We start from the raw sequence: 25,079 nt of genomic DNA, 5'->3' as shown, positions 1-25,079 counted from the left end.
TCACCTCATCTCACCTCACCTCACCTCATCTCACCTCACCTCACCTCACCTCATCTCACCTCACCTCACCTCACCTCATCTCACCTCACCTCATCTCACCTCATCTCACCTCACCTCACCTCACCTCATCTCACCTCACCTCATCTCACCTCACCTCATCTCATCTCATCTCACCTCACCTCACCTCATCTCACCTCATCTCACCTCATCTCACCTCATCTCACCTCATCTCTGCTCAGTAGAAGAAGTCAGCCAGACAAATGTCTTCAGTCATTCTATTCTGCCTACTGCAGAGCTGGCTGACTAAAATCCTTTCACTAGTTATTCAAAGTAGATAAGGTACACTTCAGTCATTCTATTCTGCCTACTGCAGAGCTGGCTGACTAAAATCCTTTCACTAGTTATTCAAAGTAGATAAGGTACACTTCAGTCATTCTATTCTGCCTACTGCAGAGCTGGCTGACTAAAATCCTTTCACTAGTTATTCAAAGTAGATAAGGTACACTTCAGTCATTCTATTCTGCCTACTGCAGAGCTGGCTGACTAAAATATTTTCACTAGTTCTTCAAAGTAGATAAGGTACACTTTCATAAACTGTCTCTGCCCCTCTCGTCATTGTGTTGTGTACATTCCTCTCTCTTATACGGTCCCGTGTGTATCCAACCTAACATAGCAGGCCTAAAAGTTTATCCCTCCAGAGATCTGTATACAATGACAAGATGCTCATGTCTATGCCTTAACAATGGGAGTCGTCCCAAAATAAGCCCATAGTAACGCATTGGGCTTATTTGGAATGATTTTGGTGAGAGTGAAACCTCTTGCTTCACCTCTTACTCTCCGATCCGTCTCGGAGCCTGAAAAAAATATATGCCGCAATGGATTACGGTCATCGTAGTTCATTCCCACGTTTATGCGGGTAGGTTGAATATTTGCTTAATGAAAACTACAACTCCCTTCAGCCCAGCGTCCCACATACACTACTGCTCGCCCCACATCTCATTCATGGGCATTAATATGGAGTTGGTCCCCCCTTTACTGCACTAGTGAGGTCGGGCACTGAGGTTGGGTAGATAAGGCCTGGCTCGCAGTCGGAGTTCCAATTCATCCCAAAGAAGCTCGATGGGGTTGAGGTCAGGGCTTAGTGCAGGTCAGTCAAGTTCTTCCACACCGATCTCGACAAACCATTTCTGTATGGACCTCGCTTTGTGCACGGGGGGGCATTATGCTGAAACAGGATAGGGCCTTCCCCAAACTGTTGACATAAAGTTGAAAGCACAGAATCATCTAGAATGTCATTGTTTGCTGTAGCGTTAAGATTTCCCTTCACTGGAACTAAGGGGCTCGAACCATGAAAAACAGCCCCAGACCATTATTCCTCCTCCACCAAACATTACAGTTGGCACTACGCATTGGGGCAGGTAGTGTTCTCCTGGCATCCACCAAACCCAGATCTGTCCATTGGACTGCCAGATGGACTGCCAGATGGTGATTCATCACTCCAGATAAAGCATTTTCACTGCTCCAGAGCTTTACACCACTCCAGCCGACGCTTGGCATTGCACGTGGGAATCTTAGGCTTGTGTGCAGCTGCTCTGCCATGGAAACCCATGTCATTAAGCTCCTGACGAACAATTCTTGGGTTTTGCGAGCTTGTGTGGCCTACAACTTTGTGTCTGAGCTGTTGTTTCTCCTAGACGTTTCCACTTCACAATAACAGCACTTACAGTTGACCGGGGAAGCTCTATCAGGGAAGATATTTGACAAACTGACTTGTTGGAAAGGTAACGATGACACGTTGAAAGTCACTGAGCTCTTCAGTAAGGCCATTCTACAGTCTTACCACTGGGGAGGGCAGGTTGAGGTAAAGTCTTACCACTGGGGAGGGCAGGTTGAGGTAAAGTCTTACCACTGGGGAGGGCAGGTTGAGGTAAAGTCTTACCACTGGGGAGGGCAGGTTGAGGTAAAGTCTTACCACTGGGGGAGGGCAGGTGGGAGGTAAAGTCTTAGGTAAAGTCTTACCACTGGGGAGGGCAGGTTGAGGTAAAGTCTTACCACTGGGGGAGGGCAGGTTGAGGTAAAGTCTTACCACTGGGGAGGGCAGGTTGAGGTAAAGTCTTACCACTGGGGAGGGCAGGTTGAGGTAAAGTCTTACCACTGGGGAGGGCAGGTTGAGGTACAGTCTTACCACTGGGGAGGGCAGGTTGAGGTACAGTCTTACCACTGGGGAGGGCAGGTTGAGGTACAGTCTTACCACTGGGAAGGGCAGGTGGGAGGTAAAGTCTTACCACTGGGGAGGGCAGGTTGAGGTAAAGTCTTACCACTGGGGATGGCAGGTGGGAGGTAAAGTCTTACCACTGGGGAGGGCAGGTGGGAGGTAAAGTCTTACCAATGGGGAGGGCAGGTGGGAGGTAAAGTCTTACCACTGAGAAGGAGGGCATCTCTTGGTGCAGAGGCTCCTGAGGGAGGTACTGGAGGGGGACAGAGGGAGGCAGCGCTGGTGGGTGGTGGAGGCTCGAGGCAGCGTAAGAGAACGTTCCTAATGGATGCTGGTCCCCCCTGAGGTCCACTTCATTCTCTACCCTCTGGAGAGGCTGGCCGAGGGGAACAGGAGGGAGTGAGAGAGAGAACTAAAACAGTCAGTGATGGGTTTGATATACACATTCTAACTCTTACTCGTTCCTTTTAATTAAAATGTGGATCAACTACTATACACAAAATACAGACAGGAAGTACCACCGAACGGAATAATAATATTGGGTTAACACATTCTAACTAAATCCTAGACGACGAATCACTTTTTGTTTTATTTATGTGGATCAACTACTGTGTGTGTGGATGACGAGGCGTACGCAAACCTGATATAAAGTATGTATATATTGTAATGGACATACAGTGCCTTCAGAAAGTATTCAAACCCCCTTTGACTTTTTTCCACCAAATGTGTTCCAGACAGAATTAAACATTTATTAACATTGAGATTTTGTGTCACTGGTCTACACACAATAAAACCATAAAATGTGGAATTATGTTTTTAAGAATACAAAAATCCTAATAATTACAAATGAAAAGCTGAAATGTCTTGAGTCTTGTTATGGCCAGTTTAAATAAGTTCAGGAGTAAATGTCTTGAGTCTTGTTATGGCCAGTTTAAATAAGTTCAGGAGTAAATGTCTTGAGTCTTGTTATGGCCAGTTTAAATAAGTTCAGGAGTAAATGTCTTGCCGAGTCACAAAGTTGCATGGACTCACTGTGTTCATGATGACATCTCTGTACCCCACATAGGGCCCTGATCTAAAGTAGTGCACTATATAGCCCCTAGGGCTCTGATCTAAAGTAGTGCACTATCTAGGGAATAGGGCTCTGATCTAAAGTAGTGCACTATATAGGGAATAGGGCTCTGATCTAAAGTAGTGCACTATATAGGGAATAGGGCTCTGATCTAAAGTAGTGCACTATCTAGGGAATAGGGCTCTGATCTAAAGTAGTGCACTATATAGGGAATAGGGCTCTGGTCTAAAGTAGTGCACTATCTAGGGAATAGGGCTCTGATCTAAAGTAGTGCACTATATAGGGAATAGGGCTCTGATCTAAAGTAGTGCACTATCTAGGGAATAGGGCTCTGATCTAAAGTAGTGCACTATCTAGGGAATAGGGCTCTGGTCTAAAGTAGTGCACTATCTAGGGAATAGGGCTCTGGTCTAAAGTAGTGCACTATCTAGGGAATAGGGCCCTGGTCTAAAGTAGTGCACTATATAGGGAATAGGGCCCTGGTCTAAAGTAATGCACTATCTAGGGAATAGGGCTCTGATCTAAAGTAGTGCACTATCTAGGGAATAGGGCCCTGGTCTAAAGTAGTGCACTATATAGGGAATAGGGCTCTGATCTAAAGTAGTGCACTATCTAGGGAATAGGGCCCTGGTCTAAAGTAGTGCACTATATAGGGAATAGGGCCCTGGTCTAAAGTAGTGCACTATATAGGGAATAGGGCCCTGGTCTAAAGTAGTGCACTATATAGGGAATAGGGTCCTGGTCTAAAGTAGTGTACGATATAGGGAATAGGGTCCTGGTCTAAAGTAGTGCACTATGTAGGGTGTAAGGAGCCATTTGGGACTCCGACGGAGGTACTCACCATGCGTGGGTGCTGCCTCTGGAGAGGGAGGAACTGGCTGAGAGGAGTAAGGTGAGGAGGCTGGTGGGGTGGTGGCCCCGGGGGGTTGGGGTGCAATATAAAATGTTCGCTGGAGATCAGGGGTGGGAAAGCTTGGTAAGACACTGGCAAATGCTGCATTGTACAGGCTTGGATGAGCTAGAAAAATAGAGAAGAAAAAACCCCAGACAGAACACAGTGTTAACAACACAAATTGTAATAACGATCGGTGGTTAACCGTACAGAACAAGACTGGCAGGGCCGTACCTCAAGAAACCAATTCTACATAAATCAAAGCAGTATACAAATAATAAATAGATGGATTAAAATCTATCTATAATCTATGGGTATTACCAGCCAACCACAGACAATTCTTACGCTACACGAACAAGAGTGAAATATGTCCATAGCTCAGATGCAATGATGTCAAGAATATTAGCAAATATCATGCTGCTAAACAGCTTAAAAAATAAGCAGTGTCGGTAGGGGTGCTACATCGGTAGTGGTATGGTGGTGTGTCGGTAGTGGTATGGTGGTGTGTCGGTAGTGGTATGGTGGTGTGTCGGTAGTGGTATGGTGGTGTGTCGGTAGTGGTATGGTGGTGTGTTGGGTAGTGGTATGGTGTGTGTCTGGTAGTGGTATGGTGGTGTGTCGGTAGTGGTATGGTGGTGTGTCTAAAGTAGTAGTGGTATGGTGGTGTGTCTAAAGTAGTGGTATGGTGGTGTGCTCTAGTGGTATGGTGGTGTGTCGGTAGTGGTATGGTGGTGTGTATCTAGTGGTATGGTGGTGTGTAGGTAGTGGTAGGGGTGTGTGTCGGTAGTGGTATGGTGGTGGGCTCGGTAGTGGTATGGTGGTGTGTCTAAAGTAGTGGTATGGTGGTGTGTCGGTAGTGGTATGGTGGTGGGCTCTGTGCATCGGTGGGCTCTGGTAGTGGTATGGTGGTGTGTAGGTAGTGGTAGGGGTGTGGCTCTGTCTAAAGTAGTGGTATGGTGGTGTGTCGGTAGTGGTATGGTGGTGTGTCGGTAGTGGTATGGTGGTGTGTCTAAAGTAGTGGTATGGTGTGTGTCGGTAGTGGTATGGTGGTGTGTCGGTAGTGGTATGGTGGTGTGTCGGTAGTGGTATGGTGGTGTGTCTAAAGTAGTGGTATGGTGGTGTGTCTAAAGTAGTGGTATGGTGGTGTGTCGGTAGTGGTATGGTGGTGTGTAGGTAGTGGTATGGTGGTGTCTAGGTAGTGGTAGGGGTGTGTGTCGGTAGTAAAGTATGGTGGTGTATCTAGTGGTATGGTGGTGTGTCGGTAGTGGTATGGTGGTGTGTCGGTAGTGGTATGGTGGTGTGCTCTGATCTAAAGTAGTGGTATGGTGGTGGGCTCTGGTCTAGTGGTATGGGGTGTGTCTGTGGTAGTGGTGTGTCGGTAGTGGTGGGTGGTGTCGGTAGTGGTATGGTGGTGTGATCTAAAGTAGTGGTATGGTGGTGTGCTCGATCTAAAGTAGTGGTATGGTGTGCTGTCGGTAGTGGTATCTAGGGAATGGTGCTCTGATCTAAAGTAGTGGTATGGTAGGGCTCGGTCTAAAGTGGTGTGGTGTGTCGGTAGTGGTGTGTATCTAGGGAATAGGGCTCTGATCTAAAGTAGTGGTATCTAGGCGGTGTGTGTAGGTAGTGGTATGGCTCTGTCTAAAGTAGTGCACTATCTAGGTAGTGGTATGGCGGTGTGGCTCTGTCTAAAGTAGTGGTATGGTGTAGGGCTCTGGTCTAGTGGTATGGTGGTCTGATCTAAAGTAGTGCACTATGGTGGTGCTCTGTCTAAAGTAGTGGTATGGTGGTGTGATCGGTAGTGGTATGGTGTGCTCTGGTCTAAAGTAGTGGTATGGTGGTGTGATCTAAAGTAGTGGTAGGGGAATGAGGCTCTGGTCTAGTGGTGTGGGAATGAGTGTCTAAAGTAGTGGTATATAGGGTGTGCTGTCAGTAGTGGTAGGGTGGTGTGTCAATAGTGGTAGGGTGGTGTGTCAATAGTGGTAGGGCCCTGGTGTGTATCTAGTGGTTGGGTGGTGTAAAGTAGGTAGTGGTAATGGGCGGTCTAAAGTAGGTAGTGGTATGGCCCTGGTCTAAAGTGTGTCGGTAGTGGTATGGCGGTGTGTAGGTAGTGGTGTGGCGGTGTAGTGCACGGTAGTGGTGTGGCGGTGTGTCTAGTGGTGTGGCGGTGTATGGTCGGTAGTGGTATGGTGGTGTGTTGGTAGTGGTATGGTGGTGTGTTGGTAGTGGTAGGGGTGGGCTCTGGTCTAAAGTAGTGGTGTGGTGAGTGTCTAAAGTAGTGGTACGGGTGTGTGTCTAAAGTAGTGGTATGGTGGTGTGTCAATAGTGGTAGGGAATGGTGTAGTGCACTGGTTGGGTGGTGTGTAGTGCACTATATAGGGTATGGCGGTGTGTCGGTAGTGGTATGGCGGTGTGCACTGTATAGGTAGTGGTGTATGTGCGGTAGTGGTATGGCGGTGTGCTGGTAGGGAATGGGGTGTGTCGGTAGTGGTGTGGGCCCTGGTCTGTAGTGGTAGTGGTATGGCGGTGTGTCGGTAGTGGTATGGCGGTGTGTCGGTAGTGGTGTGGCGGTAGTGGTGAATGGCGGTGTGTCGGTAGTGGTGTGGCGGTGTGTCGGTAGTGGTATGGCAGTGTGTCGGAGAGGGAGGAACTAGTGGTATGGCGGTGTGTCGGTAGTGGTATGGCGGTGTAACAACACAAATTGTAGTGGTATGGTGGTGTATGTCAAGACTAGTGTTATGGTGTGTCAAAGCAGTCGGTAGTGGTGTGGTGTGTCTATCTATAATCTATGGTATGGTGGTGTGTCAAGAGTGAAATAGTGTTATGGTGGTGTGTCGGTAGTGGTATGGTGGTGTGTCGATAGTGGTATGGTGGTGTGTCGGTAGTGGTATGGTGGTGTGTCGGTAGTGGTATGGTGGTGTGTCGGTAGTGGTGAGGGGTGTGTCGGTATTGGTAGGGGTGTGTCGGTAGTGGTAGGGGTGTGTGTCGGTAGTGGTAGGGGTGTGTGTCGGTAGTGGTGCGGTGAGTGTCGGTAGTGGTACGGCGGTGTGTCGGTAGTGGTATGGTGGTGTGTCAATAGTGGTAGGGTGGTGTGTCGGTGGTTGGGTGGTGTGTCGGTAGTGGTATGGTGTGTGTCGGTAGTGGTATGGCGGTGTGTCGGTAGTGGTATGGCGGTGTGTCGGTAGTGGTATGGCGGTGTGTCGGTAGTGGTATGGTGTGTCGGTAGTGGTGTGGTGAGTGTCGGTAGTGGTGTGTGTCGGTAGTGGTATGGTGGTGTGTCGGTAGTGGTGTGGTGTGTGTCGGTAGTGGTATGGTGGTGTGTCGGTAGTGGTATGGTGGTGTGTCGGTAGTGGTATGGTGGTGTGTCGGTAGTGGTATGGTGGTGTGTCGGTAGTGGTATGGTGGTGTGTCGGTAGTGGTATGGTGGTGTGTCGGTAGTGGTATGGTGGTGTGTCGGTAGTGGTATGGTGGTGTGTCGGTAGTGGTATGGTGGTGTGTCGGTAGTGGTATGGTGGTGTGTCGGTAGTGGTATGGTGGTGTGTCGGTAGTGGTATGGTGGTGTGTCGGTAGTGGTATGGCGGTGTGTCGGTAGTGGTGTGGCGGTGTATGGTGGTAGTGGTATGGTGGTGTGTCGGTAGTGGTATGGTGGTGTGTCGGTAGTGGTATGGTGGTGTGTCGGTAGTGGTATGGTGGTGTGTAGGTAGTGGTATGGTGGTGTGTCGGTAGTGGTAGGGTGGTGTGTCGGTAGTGGTAGGGTGGTGTGTCGGTAGTGGTGTGGTGTGTTGGTAGTGGTGTGGTGTGTGTCGGTAGTGGTAGGGTGGTGTGTCGGTAGGGGTGCTACATCGGTAGTGGTATGGTGGTGTGTCGGTAGTGGTATGGTGGTGTGTCGGTAGTGGTATGGTGGTGTGTCGGTAGTGGTAGGGTGGTGTGTCAATAGTGGTAGGGTGGTGTGTCGGTGGTTGGGTGGTGTGTCGGTAGTGGTATGGCGGTGTGTCGGTAGTGGTATGGCGGTGTGTCGGTAGTGGTATGGCGGTGTGTCGGTAGTGGTATGGTGGTGTATGTCGGTAGTGGTAGTGGTGGTGTGTCGGTAGTGGTAGGGTGGTGTGTCGGTAGGGGTGCTACATCGGTAGTGGTATGGTGGTGTGTCGGTAGTGGTATGGTGGTGTGTCGGTAGTGGTATGGTGGTGTGTCGGTAGTGGTATGGTGGTGTGTCGGTAGTGGTGTGGTGTGTGTCGGTAGTGGTGTGGTGTGTGTCGGTAGTGGTGTGGTGTGTGTCGGTAGTGGTAGGGGTGTGTGTCGGTAGTGGTATGGTGGTGTGTCAATAGTGGTTGGGTGGTGTGTCGGTAGTGGTATGGTGTGTGTCGGTAGTGGTATGGCGGTGTGTCGGTAGTGGTATGGCGGTGTGTCGGTAGTGGTATGGTGTGCCGGTAGTGGTGTGGTGTGGTGAGTGTCGGTAGTGGTGTGTGTCGGTAGTGGTATGGTGGTGTGTCGGTAGTGGTGTGGTGTGTGTCGGTAGTGGTATGGTGGTGTGTCGGTAGTGGTATGGTGGTGTGTCGGTAGTGGTATGGTGTGTGTCGGTAGTGGTATGGTGGTGTGTCGGTAGTGGTATGGTGGTGTGTCGGTAGTGGTATGGTGGTGTGTCGGTAGTGGTATGGTGGTGTGTCGGTAGTGGTATTGTGGTGTGTCGGTAGTGGTATGGTGGTGTGTCGGTAGTGGTATGGTGGTGTGTCGGTAGTGGTATGGTGGTGTGTCGGTAGTGGTATGGTGGTGTGTCGGTAGTGGTGTGGTGGTGTGTCGGTAGTGGTGTGGTGGTGTGTCGGTAGTGGTGTGTCGGTAGTGGTGTGGTGTGTCGGTAGTGTTATGGTGTGTTGGTAGTGGTATGGTGGTGTGTTGGTAGTGGTATGGTGGTGTGTCGGTAGTGGTATGGTGGTGTGTCGGTAGTGGTATGGTGGTGTGTCGGTAGTGGTATGGTGGTGTGTCGGTAGTGGTATGGTGGTGTGTCGGTAGTGGTATGGTGTGTGTCGGTAGTGGTATGGTGGTGTGTCGGTAGTGGTATGGTGGTGTGTTGGTAGTGGTATGGTGTGTGGTAGTGGTGTGGTGTGTTGGTAGTGGTATGGTGGTGTGTCGGTAGTGGTATGGTGGTGTGTCGGTAGTGGTATGGTGGTGTGTCGGTAGTGGTATGGTGGTGTGTCGGTAGTGGTATGGTGGTGTGTCGGTAGGGTGGTATGGTGGTGTGTCGGTAGTGGTATGGTGGTGTGTCGGTAGTGGTATGGTGGTGTGTCGGTAGTGGTATGGTGGTGTGTCGGTAGTGGTATGGTGGTGTGTCGTCGTAGTGGTATGGTGGTGTGTCGGTAGTGGTATGGTGGTGTGTCGGTAGTGGTATGGTGGTGTGTCGGTAGTGGTATGGTGGTGTGTCGGTAGTGGTATGGTGGTGTGTCGGTAGTGGTATGGTGGTGTGTCGGTAGTGGTATGGTGGTGTGTCGGTAGTTGAATGGTGGTGTGTCGGTAGTGGTGTGGTGGTGTGTCGGTAGTGGTGTGGTGTGTGTCGGTAGTGGTATGGTGTGTGTCGGTAGTGGTAGGGGTGTGTGTCGGTAGTGGTAGGGGTGTGTGTCGGTAGTGGTGTGGTGAGTGTCGGTAGTGGTACGGGTGTGTGTCGGTAGTGGTATGGTGGTGTGTCAATAGTGGTTGGGTGGTGTGTCGGTAGTGGTATGGTGTGTGTCGGTAGTGGTATGGCGGTGTGTCGGTAGTGGTATGGCGGTGTGTCGGTAGTGGTATGGCGGTGTGTCGGTAGTGGTATGGCGGTGTGTCGGTAGTGGTATGGTGTGCCGGTAGTGGTGTGGTGTGGTGAGTGTCGGTAGTGGTGTGTGTCGGTAGTTGTATGGTGGTGTGTCGGTAGTGGTGTGGTGTGTGTGGTAGTGGTATGGTGGTGTGTCGGTAGTGGTATGGTGGTGTGTCAATAGTGGTATGGTGTGTGTCGGTAGTGGTATGGTGGTGTGTCGGTAGTGGTATGGTGGTGTGTCGGTAGTGGTATGGTGGTGTGTCGGTAGTGGTATGGTGGTGTGTCGGTAGTGGTATTGTGTGTGTCGGGTAGTGGTATGGTGGTGTGTCGGTAGTGGTATGGTGGTGTGTCGGTAGTGGTATGGTGGTGTGTCGGTAGTGGTATGGTGGTGTGTCGGTAGTGGTATGGTGGTGTGTCGGTAGTGGTATGGTGGTGTGTCGGTAGTGGTGTGGTGGTGTGTCGGTAGTGGTGTGGTGGTGTGTCGGTAGTGGTGTGGTGGTGTGTCGGTAGTGGTGGTGGTGTTGGTAGTGGTGTGGTGTGTTGGTAGTGTTATGGTGGTGTTGGTAGTGGTATGGTGGTGTGTCGGTAGTGGTATGGTGGTGTGTCGGTAGTGGTATGGTGGTGTGTCGGTAGTGGTATGGTGGTGTGTCGGTAGTGGTATGGTGGTGTGTCGGTAGTGGTATGGTGGTGTGTCGGTAGTGGTGTGGTGTGTCGGTAGTGGTGTGGTGTGTCGGTAGTGGTATGGTGGTGTGTCGGTAGTGGTATGGTGGTGTGTCGGTAGTGGTATGGTGGTGTGTTGGTAGTGGTATGGTGGTGTGTTGGTAGTGGTATGGTGGTGTGTCGGTAGTGGTATGGTGGTGTGTCGGTAGTGGTATGGTGGTGTGTCGGTAGTGGTATGGTGGTGTGTCGGTAGTGGTATGGTGGTGTGTTGGTAGTGGTGTGGTGTGTCGGTAGTGGTATGGTGGTGTGTCGGTAGTGGTATGGTGGTGTGTCGGTAGTGGTATGGTGGTGTGTCGGTAGTGGTATGGTGGTGTGTCGGTAGTGGTATGGTGGTGTGTCGGTAGTGGTATGGTGGTGTGTCGGTAGTGGTATGGTGGTGTGTCGGTAGTGGTATGGTGGTGTGTCGGTAGTGGTATGGTGGTGTGTCGGTAGTGGTATGGTGGTGTGTCGGTAGTGGTATGGTGGTGTGTCGGTAGTGGTATGGTGGTGTGTCGGTAGTGGTATGGTGGTGTGTCGGTAGTGGTATGGTGGTGTGTCGGTAGTTGAATGGTGGTGTGTCTTACCTTCTTGAAGTTAATAAATCCAATGTGAAATGTGATAATGTTAGTTAATATACTATAGTAAAAAAATAAAAGCAAATCCATTATCTAATTAAACATATCTCCCTAATTTCTGAATTACGCCTCTAACGTCGTCAGTAGACTACAGTAAGCTACACTTCAGAGAGGGAGGGGCTACAGTAACCTACGCTTCAGAGGGGGAGGGGCTACAGTAACCTACGCTTCAGAGGGGGAGGGGCTACAGTAACCTACGCTTCCAGAGGGGAGGGGCTACAGTAACCTACACTTCAGAGGGGAGGGGCTACAGTAACCTACGCTTCAGAGGGGAGGGGCTACAGTAACCTACGCTTCAGAGAGGGAGGGGCTACAGTAACCTACGCTTCAGAGGGGAGGGGCTACAGTAACCTACACTTCAGAGGGGAGGGGCTACAGTAACCTACGCTTCAGAGGGGAGGGGCTACAGTAACCTACACTTCAGAGAGGGAGGGGCTACAGTAACCTACGCTTCAGAGGGGAGGGGCTACAGTAACCTACACTTCAGAGGGGGAGGGGCTACAGTAACCTACGCTTCAGAGGGGGAGGGGCTACAGTAACCTACGCTTCAGAAGGGGAGGGGCTACAGTAACCTACACTTCAGAGGGGGAGGGGCTACAGTAACCTACACTTCAGAGGGGAGGAGCAGGTAGCCTAAACACACACACATTGGCAGATTTCCAGCTAGCAGGCAGACGCTGGATTAAGTTTCTGAGTGAAAGAGGGATTTGCATAGACTCTTTGTTTGTGATTTTTGTGGGACTAAAGAAATTGTTATAAACCAGTTCCCATGCTTTTAAAATAACAGTTCTGTTCCGGAACAGTTTAGATCACTTTTGTTTTCGATTTGGGTTCTGTTCCCCCTGAACCAGTTTCAACCCTTGGTTGGTAGTGGTATGGTGTGTTGGTAGTGGTATGATGGGTTGCTGAGGTATGCTAGCTAGTGTGGCTGGAGTGGGTTTGGTGCGTAGGAAGAGGTGTATTAACAGTGGGTATGGTGTATCAACAGTGGGTATGGTGTATCAACAGTGGGTATGGTAGGAAGAGGTGTATCAACAGTGGGTATGGTAGGAAGAGGTGTATTAACAGTGGGTATGGTAGGAAGAGGTGTATTAACAGTGGGTATGGTGTATCAACAGTGGGTATGGTGTATCAACAGTGGGTATGGACGTCACTGACATTCCAGCTCTTCCTTTTCAAACTCACAGGAGGAGGAAGGCAGCAGAGCAGAGAGAGCTGTCCGCTGAACATTACCGAGCATGCTGGGAGCTGCTGACTGTTGCACCCTGGGAGAGGTTGCCCGGTGTGGATGGGGAAACCGTGCGTCGTCACCGTGGTAACAGTGTAAGAGACGGGAACGGATCCCTGGTGCAATATTAGCACAAGAGAGAAAACAATGATTCAGTCCATTTTCCAAACAACTTCAAAAGACAAAAGCGTAACACGTAGCCAACGTCTCATTTTGAAAACTGTTCTGTGTATTTTCTTTCTCCAAAGCTCACAGTGTCATAGAGACTAACAAACGGCATAAATAACCCACATCTGGCCCAGATCTTAAACCAGTGTGAATTTCTAATTCACTAGAGCACAACATTTTAAATTAACCTTTATTTAACGAGGCAAATCAGTTAAAGAACAAATTGTTATTTACGATGACGTCCTACCGGGGAACAAGTGGGCTAACTGCCTTGTTCAACGTACACTCTGAAAGTAATGAAAGGAAAGTTGTACACTCTTCTCTAGTCTTTTCATTTTGATTGTGTTCCAAATGGTACCGGCAGGGTAGCCTAGTGGTTAGAGCGTTGGACTAGTGACCGGAAGGTTGCAAGTTCAAATCCCTGAGCTCACAAGGTACAAATCTGTTGTTCTGCCTGCCCCTGAACAAGGCAGTTAACCCACTGTTCCTAGGCCGTCATTGAAAATAAGAATTTGTTCTTAACTGACTTGCCTAGTTAAATAAAGGTATAATTAAGTGCAGTACTTTTGACCAGGGTTAGGGTCCCTACTACTACAGAGGTGTGTACCTACGCACCTGGTCGTGTAGCTACGCACCTGGTCGTGTAGCTACGCACCTGGTCGTGTACCTACGCACCTGGTCGTAAACCTACGCACCTGGTCGTGTAGCTCCACCATGATGGGGGTCTGTTGATGCCGAGGTGGGTGTGCGGCAGGGTGGAGCATGCGTGGCGGGGCACTGGCGTGGCTGTACTGTCTGGCCTCATCTAACAGAACCCGCTGGTGTTGCTGGGAGAAGAGAGGGTGGTGGAAGTTCTCATCCTGGAGCGAGGAGTCGTGCAGAACGACCGGTCGGTCTCGACTCCCCCACTGTCGTCTCACCGGCGGGCTGCAGGAACATCAGGGTAGCACCCCATATAACATCCATGCATTTAAAAAATAAATACAAAAGCATATCCAATTATCTGTTTAGGATATACTTAAGATTGTCTTTAATGTAATGTTATTTATTTGACATTAAAACATGTTTATGAATATCACAAGTTAGAGAAGTTTAGAGGGTGGGGGGGTGGGGGAGGTCCCTAAACAACAGCTAGAATCCAAAAGACATGGTGGTCGCCTTTTTGCATTTTTTTGGTCTAGAACATCAAGTAAGCATACCATGAAACATCAAGGATACCATGCATAGAGAATTAACACGATCTGTTTGGGATATACTTAGACAATTAACACGATCTGTTTGGGATATACTTAGACAATTAACACGATCTGTTTGGGATATACTTAAGACAATTAACACGATCTGTTTGGGATATACTTAAGACAATTAACACGATCTGTTTGGGATATACTTAGACAATTAACACGATCTGTTTGGGACATACTTAGACAATTAACACGATCTGTTTGGGATATACTTAGACAATTAACACGATCTGTTTGGGATATACTTAAGACAATTAACACGATCTGTTTGGGATATACTTAGACAATTAACACGATCTGTTTGGGATATACTTAATTAACACAATCTGTTTGGGATATACTTAGACAATTAACACGATCTGTTTGGGATATACTTAGACAATTAACACGATCTGTTTGGGATATACTTAATTAACACGATCTGTTTGGGATATACTTAGACAATTAACACAATCTGTTTGGGATATACTTAATTAACACGATCTGTTTGGGATATACTTAATTAACACAATCTGTTTGGGATATACTTAATTAACACAATCTGTTTGGGATATACTTAATTAACACAATCTGTTTGGGATATACTTAGACAATTAACACGATCTGTTTGGGATATACTTAATTAACACGATCTGTTTGGGATATACTTAGACAATTAACACGATCTGTTTGGGATATACTTAACACGATCTGTTTGGGATATACTTAATTAACACGATCTGTTTGGGATATACTTAGACAATTAACACGATCTGTTTGGGATATACTTAGACAATTAACACGATCTGTTTGGGATATACTTAGACAATTAACACGATCTGTTTGGGATATACTTAATTAACACGATCTGTTTGGGATATACTTAGACAATTAACACGATCTGTTTGGGATATACTTAACACGATCTGTTTGGGATATACTTAATTAACACGATCTGTTTGGGATATACTTAGACAATTAACACGATCTGTTTGGGATATACTTAATTAACACGATCTGTTTGGGATATACTTAGACAATTAACAAGATCTGTTTGGGATATACTTAGACAATTAACAAGATCTGTTTGGGATATACTTAGACAATTAACAAGATCTGTTTGGGATATACTTAGACAATTAACAAGATCTGTTTGGGATATACTTAGACAATTAACACGATCTGTTTGGGATATACTTAGACAATTAACACGATCTGTTTGGGATATACTTAGACAATTAACACGATCTGTTTGGGATATACTTAGACAATTAACACGATCTGTTTGGGATATACTTAATTAACACAATCTGTTTGGGATATACTTAACAATTAACACGATCTGTTTGGGATATACTTAGACAATTAACACGATCTGTCTGTTGTTTGGGATATACAATTAACACGATCTGTTTGGGATATACTTAGACAATTAACACGATCTGTTTGGGATATACTTAGACAATTAACACGATCTGTTTGGGATATACTTAATTAACACAATCTGTTTGGGATATACTTAGACAATTAACACGATCTGTTTGGGATATACTTAGACAATTAACACGATCTGTTTGGGATATACTTAATTAACACAATCTGTTTGGGATATACTTAGACAATTAACACGATCTGTTTGGGATATACTTAATTAACACGATCTGTTTGGGATATACTTAATTAACACAATCTGTTTGGGATATACTTAATTAACACTGTTTGGGATATCTGTTTGGGATATACTTAGACAATTAACACGATCTGTTTGGGATATACTTAATTAACACAATCTGTTTGGGATATACTTAGACAATTAACACGATCTGTTTGGGATATACTTAATTAACACGATCTGTTTGGGATATACTTAGACAATTAACACGATCTGTTTGGGATATACTTAACACGATCTGTTTGGGATATACTTAATTAACACGATCTGTTTGGGATATACTTAGACAATTAACACGATCTGTTTGGGATATACTTAGACAATTAACACGATCTGTTTGGGATATACTTAATTAACACGATCTGTTTGGGATATACTTAGACAATTAACAAGATCTGTTTGGGATATACTTAGACAATTAACACGATCTGTTTGGGATATACTTAGACAATTAACACGATCTGTTTGGGATATACTTAGACAATTAACACGATCTGTTTGGGATATACTTAGACAATTTACACGATCTGTTTGGGATATACTTAGACAATTTACATTATTTTTTCGATACAACACTTTATACAAATGTATATGCATTTTTTAAATATATATTTTTAACAAATGTTAATTCTGCTTTTCTTCAGTTCATGTAAACCGTGACAGTAGTTTATTAAATACAGTCAAAAAAGTGCTGTCTGGGCAGTTGGTCCTTGAATAGAGCACAAATGATTCCTATGTAGTAGACCAGAACACACTATACAGGAAACCTCAGGGTGGATGGCCCATTATCCCATGATGACAGTTGATTTTTAAAAATTTTAAAAAGTTTTTTTAAAGAGGGTGGGTGCTTTCCAAATGTCTCCCTATTCCCTAAATAGTGCACTACTTTTGACCAGAGCTTTATGGGTAGTGTACTATATAGGGTATAGGGTTACCATTTGGAACACATAAAGTACTAAAGGAGTAAGCACTATTCACCTTCTCCTGAGGTGCACTGGGGTGTTGCAGGGCTCTCCTAGGAACCTCCTCTGGTTCAAGGGGGCTGTCGGTGGCCGCCTAGTCACTGCTATTTCCCATGGTCGCATTGGTGACGTCGTGGGGACCGACGAGTCACACGCTGGAAGAGGGGTGCTGGAGGCACGTGCCCTCTAACCTCTGTCTTTACCCTGAAAATCAAACACCGTTAGCTTCCCCAACAACACTCACTAGTCTGGATACGCAAAACGGAGTTTGATTTGAAATGTGTGTCTATATATCAAATCATTTCTGGGTAATAATTAATAATAATTTCCAATAAAAGCTGGCAAAAATACCCATTTCTCAAGCAAGAATTTAGCTGGGACTGTCTGGGAGGGGAAACTGAAAACTAGCTGTTATTGGCCTATAGAGGTTTGGAACTCTTTGTTAATTGGCCTATAGAGGTTTGGAACTCTTTAATTGGCTTATTGACCAATTTAACACGTGGTGATGTCACCGTGGAAAGCTGAAACTCCCGCCCATGCAAACCTGCTGATTACAAGGTCCTGTGTAGATTTCATTGTCAACCAATCAACTATCAGGAAACAACATCTGATCAAATATTTTCACACTTTTACAGTGTTAGTTTCATCCGCTGTTGTACAATACGAGAAAAAAAACACAGGAAAACAGAACTTTGACTGCACCTTTAAGATGTAAAACATTTTCTTTTAGACCAAAAAAAAAACTAAAACAACTGAAAATATAAGTCACTAAGAGCATCTGCTAAATGACAGATGTATAGCTACTGACTCTATCGAGCTATATAACACACGTAGCCCAAATCTTATGTTTTCCACTAATTGGTCCTTTGACCAATCACGTAAGATTTATTCACAACAAGTGTTTTCAGAGATGATCTGATTGGTCCAAAAATCTATAAGTAAAACAAACATTTAAACACATTGGGCTGCCTGTATAAACGCAGCCAAAGAATCGCCGGACTATTTAAAAGTCATAAATTCGTAAATAGGGGGCGCTGTAGCTAACATAAACAAGGAAAGCCATGTGCTCAGGGACAAACAAAGCAACAACAAAGGACGAGGAGTTAGCTAAATAAATAGCAATAACATTTTTTCTCGTTTTAATGAGACGTTACACTTGTATTTTCATTTTCAGTTGCATGGCTGAGATTCCATGATGTTAACGCATTTAGCCTCAAAAAGCACAAAGGTATTGCTTGCAATGGACACAGGAGCCAAGAAAGCCGTCCACTGTCAACCACATTTCTTTTTTTTGCAGTGTGCGTGTTGCACAAAAGAAGCAAGCTTTTCAAATCAATATTTCGCAAATACGCTAGCTATCAATAGTTAAATGCACAATAGGAACCTGATTAGCTAACCTGCCTAGCCTCTCTAATAATGTTTTGCTTTTAGCTAACTGAGAATGCTTAACTAGTTAAACACCTTAAGCAAAACCTGCTTTAGTCTCAACTCAGAAGACGAGGGATGCGCGGACTGAGGTTATATAACTTCATTGGTTAACTTTATCAGGCTGTATTATGTTAGTGGATAGTCTATTAGTTATCTAACGTTATTGCATAGTCCATCCATCAGCCTAAAGAAATACAAGCTGGTATATTATTTATTTTTTCTAATGAATGCTTCGTTTAGAATGATTAATTACGATAAATTGTAATTGGCACCTTTCCTTCACGCGTGTTATTTATTGTCTTGGACAGCGTTGTTTTTGATGAAGCCAACTCTCTTCTGCCCCAGTGTTAAAAACACCAATCACAAACTGTAGGCGAGGCCGAAACCAAGTACGCTTTATAGCTACATTATATCCCAAATAAACGATTCACATCCTGCTGGGGATAGGAATTATTAATCACAAATACATACAAATCCAAAAAGACATATTAGGTCTGGCACAGACACAACTTTGACGCGGAACAACTCAACTTAGGTACAGCTTTGAAAACCTCTTTAGGATCCGCCCTTTCCCCCCTCCAATTTTCGCCTAAAATGACATTCCCAAATCTAACTGCCTGTAGCTCAGGCCCTGAAGCAAGAATATGTATATTCTTGGTACCATTTGAAAGGAGACACTTTGAGTTGTGTGGAAGCGTGAAAGGAATGTAGGGTAATATAACACAATAAATCTGGGAAAATATAATACAAAGAGAAAAAACTTTTTGTATTTTTTGTTAAATGCAAGAGAAAGGCCATAATGTATTATTCCAGCCCAGGTGCAATTTAGATTTTGGCCACTAGATGGTAGCAGTATATGTGCATATATATATTTTAGACTGATCCAATGAACTATTGCATGTCTGTTCCAAATTTTGTATAAAGATTGGCCAAATGTGCCTAATTTTTTAATGAATAACTTTTCATGTTCAAATTTGTGCACTCTCTTCAAACAATAGCAAGGTATTCTTTCACAGTAATAGCTACTGTAAATTGGACAGTACAGTTAGATTAACAAGAATTTAAGCTTTCTGCCAATATCAGATATGTCTATGTCCTGGGAAATTTTAGGTAGATTTATGTAGGTAAATGTACATGTAGGAAAAAGTACTTTTATTCATGGTTGTATATATTGTTTTTAACAAATTGAAATGTAATATTAAAATACTGTGTTTATGCTTTTATGGCGTATTTATGTGTATAAAATGATGTGCAAAAACATATGAGCTGTTTTAAAGGTGATGCAACAATAAAACTTTTCCTAAAAAAACACTCCGCTAGGTAGTCATGGTAGCACACACCGCTAGGTAGTCATGTTAGCACACACCGCTAGGTAGTCATGTTAGCACACTCCGCTAGGTAGTCATGTTAGCACACACCGCTAGGTAGTCATGTTAGCACACTCCGCTAGGTAGTCATGGTAGCACACCCCGCTAGGTAGTCATGGTAGCACACCCCGCTAGGTAGTCATGGTAGCACACCCCGCTAGTTAGTCATGTTAGCACACCTCGCTAGGTAGTCATGGTAGCACACCCCGCTAGGTAGTCATGTTAGCACACACCGCTAGGTAGTCATGTTAGCACACTCCGCTAGGTAGTCATGTTAGCACACTCCGCTAGGTAGTCATGTTAGCACACCTCGCTAGTTAGTCATGTTAGCACACCCTGCTAGGTAGTCATGTTAGCACACCTCGCTAGTTAGTCATGTTAGCACACCTCGCTAGTTAGTCATGGTAGCACACCCCGCTAGGTAGTCATGGTAGCACACCCCGCTAGGTAGTCATGGTAGCACACCCCGCTAGGTAGTCATGGTAGCACACCCCGCTAGTTAGTCATGTTAGCACACCTCGCTAGGTAGTCATGGTAGCACACCCCGCTAGGTAGTCATGTTAGCACACCCCGCTAGTTAGTCATGTTAGCACACCCTGCTAGGTAGTCATGTTAGCACACCCCGCTAGGTAGTCATGTTAGCACACCCTGCTAGGTAGTCATGGTAGCACACCCCACTAGGTAGTCATGGTAGCACACCCTGCTAGGTAGTCTGTAACATCAATCACAGATTGACAAGGTAAAAACCTGTTGATCTGCCCCTGAATAAGGCAGTTAACCCACAGTTCCTAGGCTGTCATTGAAAATAAGAATTAGTTATTAACTGACTTGCCTAGTTAAATAAAAGGTCAAAACAAAAATAAATAAATACAAATGGAGCAAAACATTTGAATTTTAGAATCCGAGAGTAAATATTGATTGATAAAATTCACCTTGTCCGAGAGAGATTTACATAGTTATCAAAACGGCACGTCAAGGGTAAGCCTACGCAAAACACAGCCCTAATTTTAAGTGTGGGAAAAATGAATGGTGGAAAAACGATTGGAACCATTTCCTTGTTTGACCGCTAGGTGTTATGGTTATTATGACTCACACTGTGGTACTCTAGAGAGAGGCTTGCTTGGTGTTAGCACATGCGCAGATCAACTACACAGTTGGGAACGTTATTTAGCTGGGTGTACACGTCCTAATAATTCGAAAGATTGCTCAGAAAAAAAAAAATCAGGTTTTAAACGGCGTATGTTTACTTAGATTTTTGACCCTACACGGATTAAGATACACAGAGAAAGGTGTTTACATGACTATTACATAATCACTTTAATATCGAATTATTACTGTGCATGTAAAAGGTACTCACTATAGTGGTCCTTGCACAGGATATTTATATGTGGAATAAAGTGAAGTGGGCCAGTTACGGGAGCGACAGACATTGAGAATTGCCTAAACCAAATAAATAAAGTATATATATTTTTTAAGTATATTGATCCAGCAATACATATATTTTGCCCAGAAACATTGCATCATGGATTATGTCTGAGCATCTGCACGTCAGGCCTGGCTGTCTGATTGCTTCACTGCGGATAAAAACACTGCAATGTTACATACGGGAATATTCATATAAGGGGGACGGAGACCAATTCATCCTTATTGGGATGTTCTAACCATCTTTTCCGGGACATAATACCGGTTCGTGAAGTGGGAGATAGACCCCGTTTCCTATGCCGAATGTAAACATTACTCTCCGAGCGAAATAGAAAACAAGGAGGGGCTCAAGGCAGGCTGGGGGAAAAGACAGACAGCGAAGCACAACGCAGTCTCTCTGGAAAAACTGCGACCCGGCTAAACGAGCACGCAAACAGGAACAGAACATCTATGCAAACTTGTCTAGACAACGTGATAAATATCGTTACCTGATTGTTAATTAGAAAGCATTTGATTTAATGATACTTCTTGTAATCCTTCATATCTCGTTCATATTTTCGGTGCGGCATTGTCGTCAGCTGTTCCTATGTGGAACATTCCGTGGATTTCACCACTATTGTAAAGAAAGGTACAAACATGATACCTTGTATTACAAAACACCTGAAACCAACATCCTACGCGGGATTTATGACTAGACGCCGCCAAATTGTAAACAAAATATAGTCCAGTTGATTGTACATGGCTGGTAGAAAACCCCGACACTTGTTTTGGGGGGTTCGCAGTAAACGTTTTACCCCCATTTGGGCGCATTTGAGAGAGCGCACTCCATCCTGTCTGCTTTACCGTAATGACAGTATGAGTGTTACAGCGTAATATCCCCAATGTCATGTGTCGGCTGTCAAGATCACTTGTCTATAAGTAGGTCAATGGCCTCATATCTAAGGGATTTTGTGCTTTATTATGCTCCTTTGTTTTAGTTTGTATCAATGCAACTTCACTATCAGGTACACACGATGGTCATTTAGTTTCCTTCCAAGAATGTTGAAGAACAACCCCGATTACGCTACACTACACCCAACGGAAGTGGTCGGGATTGGGAACCACACTTATCCTTGTCTGAGACGAGACCTGGAGATTTAGTCTGGCTTCCCAAGTGAATGTCTTAGGTTTTTGCTCATTTGGGGAAAACAAGTCAGGTGGCACACAGGAGATCCAGGGTTCGTCATTGGTTTGCCGCACAAACAGTGTGTGCTTTTGACCTCTGTCTCCCTCTAGTGGAAAAGCAGGTATTCACTATATGTCTTTCTTCTGCTCATCTCAATTAAGGACTTGTGTGAGATGACGTGAAATATTATTCGTAAAAGTATTTTATATATATATATATTTATATATTATATATATTATTTGTAACTTTTTTTTTATTGAACATGTATTTATCCAGGAAGTCCCATTGAGGTCAGAAGACAAGAGGTCACGTCATCATGAAAAGATAGGCCTGTTGACCTAAAGCCTTATATTCCATAGTTGTAACCGTAGGTTATATATCAAATGAATAGGTTAGTCAACAATAAAAAATTTACAAACCAAATGATTGGTTACATTTAGATGTATATGATCTTTTAAGTAAATACAAATACAGTATACGGATCATATTGTAGCCATGACAACATGGTTTATTCTCCGGAAATGTTTAAAGTCCGCTGAATAAGATGACTGGCAGCAGCAGTTGAGTAAGGATAGTGACTGTCTATTTCAGTCCACGTGTAACACCACAAAGCTGACCTTTGGACTCTTATTGAACAAACTGATTCGACTATGAATCTGTCATGTACAGCAGTAATAAAACAACTAACTGTGGAGTTGATACACCCTCAGCTGTTCATCTCCTTCCTACGCCCATCTAAGATCCCACCCTGTGAGACATGTTCCTTATAGCTCATCACTGATGTCATACAATCTCTCTCTCTCTCTCTCTCTCTCTCTCTCTCTCTCTGTCTCTGTCTCTGTCTCTCTCTCTCTCTCTCTCTCTCTCTCTCTCTCTCTCTCTCTCTCTCTCTCTCTCTCTCTCTCTCTCTCTCTCTCTCTCTCTCTCTCTCTCTCTGTCTGTCTGTCTGTCTGTCTGTCTGTCTGTCTGTCTGTCTGTCTCTCTCTCTCTCTCTCTCTCTCTCTCTCTCTCTCTCTCTCTCTCTCTCTCTCTCTCTCTCTCTCTCTCTCTCTCTCTCTCTCTCTGTCCGTCTCTCTCTGTCTCTCTCTGTCTCTCTCTCTCTCTCTCTCTCTCTCTCTCTCTCTCTCTCTCTCTCTCTCTCTCTCTCTCTCTCTCTCTCTCTCTGTCTCTGTTTCTCTCTCTCTCTCTCTCTCTCTCTCTCTCTCTCTCTCTGTCTCTGTCTCTGTTTCTCTCTCTCTCTCTCTCTCTCTCTCTCTGTCTCTCTCTCTCTCTCTCTCTCTCTCTCTCTCTCTCTCTCTCTCTCTCTGTCCGTCTCTCTCTGTCTCTGTCTCTGTTTCTCTCTCTCTCTCTCTCTCTCTCTCTCTCTCTCTCTCTCTCTCTCTCTCTCTCTCTCTCTCTCTCTCTCTCTCTCTCTCTCTGTCCGTCTCTCTCTGTCTCTGTCTCTGTCTCTGTTTCTCTCTCTCTCTCTCTCTCTCTCTCTCTCTCTGTCCGTCTCTCTCTGTCTCTCTCTGTCTCTCTCTCTCTCTCTCTCTCTCTCTCTCTCTCTCTCTCTCTCTCTCTCTCTCTCTCTCTCTCTCTCTCTGTCTCTGTTTCTCTCTCTCTCTCTCTCTCTCTCTCTCTCTCTCTCTCTCTCTCTCTCTCTCTCTCTCTGTCTCTGTCTCTGTTTCTCTCTCTCTCTCTCTCTCTCTCTCTCTCTCTGTCTCTCTCTCTCTCTCTCTCTCTCTCTCTCTCTCTCTCTCTCTCTCTCTCTCTCTCTCTCTCTCTGTCCGTCTCTCTCTGTCTCTGTCTCTGTCTCTGTTTCTCTCTCTCTCTCTCTCTCTCTCTCTCTCTCTCTCTCTCTCTCTCTCTCTCTCTCTCTCTCTCTCTCTCTCTCTCCTCTCTCTCTCTGTCCGTCTCTCTCTCCCTCTCTCTCTCTCTGTCCGTCTCTCTCTCTCTGTTTCTCTCTCTCTGTCCGTCAATCTCTCTCTCTCTCTCTCTCTCTCTCTCTCTCTCTCTCTCTCTCTCTCTCTCTCTCTCTCTCTCTCTCTCTCTGTCTCTCTCTCTCTCTGTCCGTCTCTCTCTGTCCGTCTCTCTCTCTCTCTCTCTCTCTCTCTCTGTCTGTCTGTCTGTCTGTCTGTCTGTCTGTCTGTCTGTCTCTCTTTCTCTCTCCGTATCTCTCTCTCTCAATTCAAAGGGCTTTATTGGCATGGGAAACATGTTTACATGCCAAAGCAAGTGAAACAAACAATAAATAAAAGTGAAAAGACACAACAACTAAAAACATCAACAACAACAATATTAGAATTGACCCGTACATATTACCCCATATTGCACTCAAAAAAGGTTTAAAGAAGATAGACCTTTACAGTGTCAAATTGTCAGCTACGTGTTTCAGCAAATAGTTGCAGTACGAAGATACACAGAATTTCTACGTTTCTACGTGGATTTTTTTAATGCAATTTCATTTACATTTACATTTAAGTCATTTAGCAGACGCTCTTATCCAGAGCGACTTACAAATTGGTGCATTCACCTTATGACATCCAGTGGAACAGTCACTTTACAATAGTGCATCTAAATCTTAAGGGGGGGTGAGAGGGAATACTTATCCTATCCTAGGTATTCCTTAAAGAGGTGGGGTTTCAGGTGTCTCCGGAAGGTGGTGATTGACTCTGCTGTCCTGGCGTCGTGAGGGAGTTTGTTCCACCATTGGGGGGCCAGAGCAGCGAACAGTTTTGACTGGGCTGAGCGGGAGCTGTACTTCCTCAGTGGTAGGGAGGCGAGCAGGCCAGAGGTGGATGAACGCAGTGCCCTTGTTTGGGTGTAGGGCCTGATCAGAGCCTGGAGGTACTGAGGTGCCTGCCGTTCCCCTCACAGCTCCGTAGGCAAGCACCATGGTCTTGTAAGCGGATCAGAACTATACAGAGTTCTGATGATTATGTTGAAATTAGATTGATGAAACAATCTGTTAGTCAGGTTAAGTCAATGTATTTAAGTTCAAGTTTTACTCTCGTTTCAATGTTTACATCATTGGTGGAAATTAAATGAAAACAATTCTTGTTGATAACTTTTTTCAAATCCGATGTAATTTTCCACATTGGTTTCATGTCACAATACGTTGACTAATTACGTTGAAACAACATTGATTCAACCAGTGTGTACCCAGTGTGAATATA

General features: G+C 45.2%; 1 protein-coding gene across 2 annotated transcripts in view; it reads right to left on the bottom strand.

Annotated features, from left to right (window-relative positions):
* LOC123994213 (RING finger protein 44-like) overlaps positions 1-21,562 on the bottom strand; it is a 37,360-nt gene extending 15,798 nt beyond the window's left edge. The window contains exons 1-6 of one of the 2 annotated variants that reach the window (XM_046296749.1): positions 21,248-21,562; positions 16,559-16,746; positions 13,381-13,612; positions 12,475-12,633; positions 4,129-4,305; positions 2,421-2,591 (exon numbers count right to left, since the gene is read on the bottom strand). In XM_046296749.1, the coding sequence (XP_046152705.1) occupies positions 2,421-2,591; positions 4,129-4,305; positions 12,475-12,633; positions 13,381-13,612; positions 16,559-16,665 (846 nt within the window). In that variant the 5' untranslated portion in view covers positions 16,666-16,746; positions 21,248-21,562. The remainder of the gene's footprint in view (positions 1-2,420; positions 2,592-4,128; positions 4,306-12,474; positions 12,634-13,380; positions 13,613-16,558; positions 16,747-21,247) is intronic. The other variant, XM_046296750.1, reaches the window with a different exon arrangement.
* Positions 21,563-25,079: the final 3,517 nt, after the last annotated feature.

This window comes from Oncorhynchus gorbuscha, linkage group LG13 (genome assembly GCF_021184085.1).
Source record: "Oncorhynchus gorbuscha isolate QuinsamMale2020 ecotype Even-year linkage group LG13, OgorEven_v1.0, whole genome shotgun sequence".
Taxonomy (NCBI): domain Eukaryota; kingdom Metazoa; phylum Chordata; class Actinopteri; order Salmoniformes; family Salmonidae; genus Oncorhynchus; species Oncorhynchus gorbuscha.
The sequence above is the reverse complement of the archived record's forward strand: the minus strand, read 5'-3'. Positions and strand labels throughout refer to the sequence as shown.